Source organism: Triticum aestivum, chromosome 2D (genome assembly GCF_018294505.1).
Source record: "Triticum aestivum cultivar Chinese Spring chromosome 2D, IWGSC CS RefSeq v2.1, whole genome shotgun sequence".
Classification (NCBI taxonomy): Eukaryota; Viridiplantae; Streptophyta; class Magnoliopsida; order Poales; family Poaceae; genus Triticum; species Triticum aestivum.
The window spans coordinates 46,908,621-46,915,883 of NC_057799.1; the positions used below are offsets into that span (position 1 = coordinate 46,908,621).

The following is a 7,263-nucleotide window of genomic DNA, read 5'->3' on the forward strand; positions in this document are numbered from 1 at the left end:
CAACTTTCCCTCCCGGACCAAACGCAACAAAAATCCTCTCTCGTCCTCCCCATTCCAACCTCGCGCGCCGTCCCAATCCCAAATCCTCAAACCCTACCCGCCGTCCCTTCCCTCCGACCCGGATCCTCCTCCATGCGCCCGCACGACGGCGAGGACGATGGCGTCGGCGACGGCGACGGCGACGAGCGCCTCTTCGCGGGCGTCCGCTTCGCGCTCGTCGGCTTCGACCCCGCCTCCGAGTCCCAGGTGCGCCCGCCCGCCCGCCCGCCTCGTCGCGGTCCCCACGCCCCCCTTTTCATTTCGGTTCCGTGCTGGTTTGGCCCGATTCGGCCCGTCTCACCGGGTGAGGTCTCCGCGTCTGGCAGTACCGGTCCGAGATTGTGCGGCGCGGTGGCGCCGACGCCGGCGGGCACGGTGCGGCGGGGTGCACCCACGTGGTCGTCTTCGGCCTCGTCTACGTGAGTTTCCACTTCCTCTGCTCCTCCGGGGGTTTCGTCGCGGGTATTTCTCGCTGACTTAGTTCAGTGGTGTCTGTTCTTCGACTGAAATGTGTGTAGGATGATCCAGTGTGCGTGGCGGCGCGAGAGGGCGGGAAGAAGGTCGTGACTGAGCTGTGGGTGGACGATAGCCTGGATGCCGGAGTGATTGCCGATGCCGATCGGGTCAGTTCTGCTACTGTACTAACTGTGCCCGAATTAAGATGTGTGTTCTAAATAAGTTCAGCAAGCCGTTGTCTTAACCGAGTACCCTTTAGTTAGTCGCCTTTGAAACTATCTTATTTCTGCTGATTAGTTGGTGACTTGAACTTCGTTTGATATGATTAGGTATTGTATAAGCCAGTGAGAGATCTGGAGGGTATACCGGGCAGTCAATCACTGAACATTTGCCTGACAGGGTACCAAAAGAACGGGCGTGAAGACATCATGGTAATACTGCTGCTATCTTTGTACCTCCAAGCCTAGAGGTCCATGGTTGTTAATTCATAAAGCCAATAACATAGAGTATCTGGTCAATATCATTTTGTTACCGATCAGGACAGTTATGATTTCCTTCAGTTGATAGACTGATGATACTTGGTTGTTAAGTTTTGGTTCCTTGTTTGGATAGCTTACTGTCATACCTTTGATTCTAGCAAATTGTTTTTTGTTCTTGTGCCAAGTTTGCTGTTAATTATATACACTTAAACTGCTGAATCAGTTTACGAACACCAAATATGTTAGAAACCAACATTTCTTCTGCATAGCCAAGATTCAGAATGCTACTGACATAGATCCACCTGTAGCAGTTAACACATTTTCACCTCTTTCCTTTTAGGGACTTGTAGTTTCTCACACTTGGGTTTTAACACTTCATTTTATTTTTGGAGTTCTCATCTCAAAGCTGTAGCTGCTTAGGAAGCTTAGGTTTTTTTGGCAGTTTTTAGCTATGTTAGTTTAGCTTGGCTATTGCTGTTTGGTTTGAGCTTTTGCGCCATTGGTTTGGTTTGTACTTGACGCCTTCTTTGGTGTTAGTATTCTAATATACAACGATGTGTGTTTGAGGAAAAATGTTTCTGACCATTGATTTCACTACTGAATATAGAAAATGGTTACTTTAATGGGAGCACAGTTTTCTAAGCCTTTGATATCACACAAAGTCACCCATCTCATTTGCTACAAATTTGAAGGTATGTTGTTTTCTTCATAATTTTCCATACAGTTTACGCTTTTTACAGTTAGTGTTCACTCTCGGTTTTTCTCATCCCTATTTCTATCAGGTGAGAAGTATGAACTTGCTAAAATGGTGAATATCAATCTTGTTAATCACCAATGGTTGGAAGATTGGTATGTGTATTTACTAACCAGTCTTGTAAATAAGTTATTGTGTCATGTCATGGTTATTTCTGCTGAAAATATGATTTTACTGCAGCTTAAAGGCATGGGAAATTCTTCCAGTTGATAATTATAACAGAAGGTGAGTGTAGCAGCAAACCACTTTGCTATTCTCTTTGATGTTTCCCCCCTTTCATTTTAGCCATCGGGTTTATATGCCTGGTTATTTTTCTGATAAGAATATGATCTATATCATTCACTTCATGGGTACTAAATCCAGTAATTTGGTCACTTATTTATGCAGTGGTTGGGAACAAGAGATGATGGAGGTACAAGTTCAGGACTCCGAAGATGAAGCAGAAGATGCCGGCAGAGGTTTATCTCACAGCAGAAGCATTGCCAGAAGTGTTTCTGTTACAGGGATCAGAATGGGAACTCATGTTGATCCTGATGTCCGCGCATCCGTTCATGGTATTACCGTCTCCCTTGGCAATACTGACATTACTGCAGGAAGACACCTGGGCACTCCAGAACAGGGTAGTGAAGATGTATGCATAAGGCTCCTTGATGTTAGAGCTGACATACAAAGCACTCATAACACAAATGGTGTGACAAATTCTGCTGATCCTGAGGCACACGATTCTATCCGTCCTCCTATTAACTCCAGTAGCAATGAAAAGGCTCCTGGAGATCACATTACCAGAGATGAAACCAAAGATGGTGATAAAAGGCCACTTGCCGCTTCTCCTCTCAACACAAATGGGCTCACAGATTGTGCTGATCATCTTGTACATGAAGCAACTATGGTATCTCCTATTCCAGTAGTCAACAAACACAACATTGATGGAGAATATTTGGACAATCCCTGTCAGTTCACTGGCAACAATGTTAGTTTACTAACATCTTCTGCAGAGAGTCTCTTGAAGAAAGCATTGCACTCGTCACGTATTAGTGGAAACGTTGATCATAAGGATGATGGACCTGTAGTTGATCTTGCTGACAAAGTTGGTCAAGCAAACGTAGAAGGAACTGCAGCCTTTCTTAAGGCTAATTTGGTATCACCAGGCAATTCTGCATCGAAGACTACACCGATCTTAAGCTACTCCAGAAAGCGTTCTCGGAAGTCAGTTTCACCGGGAACTAATTTAAATTCGGTTGACCAAACAGCATCTCCCCAAAGTTTTGAGAGAAATACACCAAATGTCGAGTTTAATATTTCTGCATCAGTGAAGAGCAATGATAAAATTAGCGAGCTTGCTGATGCCAAAAGCCTGAGAGATGAAGCAATAAAAGATGTGAATAGACCAGACTCTGTACTTGCTCAGACAAAGAGCAGGCTTTCTTCAGCCAGTCCAAAACTGCTAAATGGAGGCACAGACTCAGCAACTGGAACTGCAAATAGTCCTTTCTCAAGCAGGGGAATCGCATCTGATGCAGCAACAGTTTCTGATCTGGGGGAAAATTCCACTGGATCTCGACCCATTAAAGCTACTGGTAAAGTTAACAGTGATGTTATTGTGAATCATACGGAGAGGCAGAAGTCTGACTCCTCTAGAAAGAAGCTGTTGAGCTATAGGAGGACTTCTTTGAAGCTTGCAAGGTCTTCTGAAGCAGAAAAACTTCCTGAAATTTTTGATAATGAGACGAAGGTAGAGTTACCAGCTAAAGCAAAGGAACTGGCACAGCATGAAGCAGCTGCAGAGAAGGAATGTGCCATAAGCCCTTCTATTGATCCTGAAGTTGAAAAAACAATTTCAAGTTTCTCTCGTCAAAATCAGAATGTAGCAATGAGCAGTGCATCACAGGTTAATATCATTGAAGCGGTAGCGACGGACTCGCAGCATGACAAGGAGGTTTCTCATGCAACCATGGAAGCAGGTGCTCGGAAAGTATCGGCTTCTAGAGTGAAGAACGCTGGTGCTAAGAGGCTTCGGAGTGCTACAAATGGTAGACGCCAATCATCTGCATGTTGTAAAAGTGAGTCCAAGTCTAAGCATGGTATCGAGGCAGTTCTTTCTCATGAAAACGTAGAAGCAGAAAAAGGAAATAATTGTACCAGTCCGAATGCTGCTGAATGTAGAACATCCTTTCCTGAAGAAATCCTGAGAAGTAGAGCAGACACAATTGCCAAGAACTCACTGAATGCCAACAGTGAGATGAATGATGTGCTAGCGGCTTCAAAGATGGAGTTCGTTAATGTGATTTCAAAGGGAAGTAACCCTAAAAAACTTCCAAGCGGTGCAACTGCTGATCAATTTCAAAGAGGTTCATCTGAGAAGGGGGCATATGCCATAGCAAGGAGTGCTGTTCCAGAAGTTTCCCAGCCTGCTGACATAGAGATGGCTGATGCACCAACCGCTGATAAAGATGAGGCAGTATCTTTGAAGTCGAAGTTTTGTGATGCAGTTCCCCAAGCTTCCACTGAAAAGCTTTCAAGCACTGCAAGTGCTGATAACCATGAAACGTGCACTCCTGATAGAGTACCAAAGAACAGAGTGCGCAAAGCAGTTGCGAAGAGGAAAATTTCTGCGACACAACAGTATGTATCTGGTAGTGAACCTTGCAACACTGCTGGTGTCTTCCCATCTGAAGCTGAAGTTGACATAATGAAGAGGGCTGGAGAGTGCTCCACAAATGCTGGCAAGGCAATGGCTGACAAGGATGTCCAGAGTGCTAATAAGGATGGTACAGCAAATGAAGTTGGATCATTTTGCAAAGATTCCTTTGAGGACATGTCGGAAGATGCGCAAAAAACAAAGCCGAGGAGCAGCAAAAAGAAAAAAGTTGCAGATGCAATGGATGGTTCTACTGACATTGACAAGGAGAATGTACCATCCAAAGACGTGCAAAACAAAAAGCCCAGGAGCAGCAAAAAGAAAAAAGTTCCAGATGCAATGGATGGTTCTACTGACCATAACAAGGAGAATGTACCATCCAAAGATGTGCAAAACACAAAGCCGAGGAGCAGCAAAAAGAAAAAAGTTGCAGGTGCAATGGATGGTTCTACTGACCATAACAAGGAGAATGTACCATCCAATGCTAATCCCTTTCCTAAATCAAAATATGGAAATAACCGTGTAAGTTCCAAATGTATCACAAAATCTGTACAGAATGGGAAAGATGTGCCTGGTGACCACAGTATAAGAGAAGGAAATGATTGCACAACCTTGGCCTTGTTGGAACCAACATGGTTTATTTTAAGCGGGCATGGCTTACTGAGGAAGGATTGTATGTCGATACTTAGACGCCTGAAGGGTAGAGTATGCAGGGGTTCACATCAGTGGTCTTTCCAAGCGACACATTTTATCGCACCCGAGCTCCGCAGAACCGAAAAATTCTTTGCAGCTGCTGCAGCTGGGAGGTAAGTCTCTTGCCATATGAGCTGTTTCAGAGGCTTCATGTTTTAGTTGTTTATACCTTGTTCTTGTTGCCTAGATTTCTCTTTCAAAAAAGAATGTACATAGTCACTTGCCCCTATTTCCATTTCACGACATCTGAATGTTTGTTGCCTTTTCTGAAAGATCAGGTGGATACTCAAGTCTGATTACTTGAGTGCTTGCAATGAGGCTGGCAAGTTTGTGGAGGAAGAACCATTTGAGTGGCACGGTGATGGCCCTAACAACGGCGACACAATAAGTTTGGATGCTCCAAGGAAATGGCGCCAACTAAGGCAACGTACTGGACATGGCGCCTTCCACGGGATGAAGATCATCATATATGGAGAGTGCATTTCTCCATCATTGGTAAGTTTGGACACACACTTGTTTGTCTGATAAGCATCCTGGCAGCTTTGTAATGCTTCAGTTCTATATATCCACTTTTATCTGATAAGCCTTTCATTTTCTCAACAGGACACACTGAAGCGTGTAGTGAAGGCCGGTGATGGCACCATCTTAGCAACCTCCCCACCTTACACCCGGGTACTGAAACATGGCGCCAGTTTTGCGGTCGTATCAGCAGGCGTGTCGGGCACAGACGCGTGGGTCCAGGAGTTCGTGAGCCACAACATCCCCTGCATCAGCGCGGACTACCTGGTGGAGTACGTGTGCAAGCCCGGCCATCCTCTGAACAAGCACGTCCTCTTCAACATGCACGACCTGGCAGACAGGTCCCTGCAGGAGCTACAGCGTTCTCAGCAAGGCGAACTCGACGGTGCCGGCACCACCAGCGAGGCGGCAGACGGGGGAGGCGACCCCGAAATAAGCTGTTCTGCTTGCGGATCGAGCAACCGGGAAGGGGCCGTCATGTTGATATGCAGCGGCAGCGGCGAGGGGAGCAAGGCTGGCTGCGGCGCTGGGATGCATGCCGATTGCCTGAACCCGCAGCCTGGAGCTAGTGCTGCTCTGGATGGTGACTGGTTGTGCCCCAAGTGCGACGACGGGCATGTGAAAGCGAAACCACCTCCTAAGAAGAAGGCAAAGAAAGGTGGCAGCAGATCAGGAAAGCCCAAGCTCAAATGACCATTGTGGCTCTGTTGCTGCTGTTTTATTTTGGCAAGGACATTTGCTGCTGTGTTAATAATACAGTGTAGTGACAAAAACGTTCTTATATTATGGGACGAAGGGAGTACTATATAATGTAGCTATGATACTGATGTGTGCCATTGTACAGACGTCGTGGCACCCGTAGATTTGTATTGGAGATGCCTGCCGAGTTGTCATTCCAACTCAGATCCATTCAGCTCTGCACTAGTTTGTGGATTATTTAGTGGTTTGATTGAACGCACACGGCAGTGTGGTACACCTAAACAACAATGCTCAATCTGTCATTTTACGCCGGGCTGTTGCAATAAGATCAGTGTCTACTTTCAAGCCAGACGGCAGAAGGCATACCGTACGTTTCTCGGGCTGTAATTTTCAATCAAGATGCCAACAACCATCCATCCAATTTTCGCAGAATGTAAGAAGCAGATCAAACTAAGCTCTCTTAAACACAAACAGAAACATGAAGCAGCGGACCTGATGCAAGATTAACCGCTGATCTGGCCGTGCACGCACCAGCTAGAGCCTGGCATGGAAGCAAGGACGCAGCAGCATCAAACCCCAGGCAAGTAATGCTTTTGTGCTGCATGAGCTTCTGTGAGAAAAGTGTGCTGTGCGCCTAGCCTAAGTTAAAGCGATGTAAATCACCCCCGTCTCTTTTCTCCGAGGGACCACCACAGGCTTTGCGGCAAGGCACGGATCTGAAATCTCATATGCCTTGCCGCTAGTGGCAAAATTTCATGTTTTGACCCTTTTCACGTAGTTTAGCAGGATCTGATCCCGGTCTGATTTTTTTTCGAGATTTGACCCTTTTGGCTACCGCCGGAGGCCCTGGTGGTAGCTTTACACAGGCTACCGTCGCCAGGCCTGGCGGTAGGTGCTGTTGACGGCCGTCTGGCCGTTAACGGGTGCTGACGTGGCAAAGGGTCCTACCGCCGCCGACCGTGGAGGTAGGCTCTAACACCCTACCG

At 46.4% G+C, this 7,263-nt stretch overlaps 1 protein-coding gene across 1 annotated transcript; it reads left to right on the forward strand.

The window, feature by feature from the left end:
* Nucleotides 1-6,602, forward strand: LOC123051457 (uncharacterized). Its single transcript, XM_044474320.1, has 10 exons — nt 1-246; nt 366-458; nt 558-662; nt 825-926; nt 1,582-1,666; nt 1,757-1,823; nt 1,909-1,953; nt 2,116-5,172; nt 5,338-5,554; nt 5,663-6,602. Exons 1-10 carry the CDS (start codon nt 133-135, stop codon nt 6,269-6,271), a joined length of 4,494 nt encoding a protein of 1,497 aa, XP_044330255.1. The 5' UTR covers nt 1-132; the 3' UTR covers nt 6,272-6,602.
* Nucleotides 6,603-7,263: the final 661 nt, after the last annotated feature.

Excerpts from the sequence above, each read along its gene's own strand:
- LOC123051457 (XM_044474320.1), top strand. The coding sequence starts at position 133 with ATGCGCCCGCACGACGGCGAGGACGATGGCGTCGGCGACGGCGACGGC. Across the intron at positions 247-365 it reads ACCCCGCCTCCGAGTCCCAG|TACCGGTCCGAGATTGTGCG; the intron begins GTGCGCCCGCCC and ends CGCGTCTGGCAG. Across the intron at positions 5,555-5,662 it reads AGTGCATTTCTCCATCATTG|GACACACTGAAGCGTGTAGT; the intron begins GTAAGTTTGGAC and ends TTTTCTCAACAG.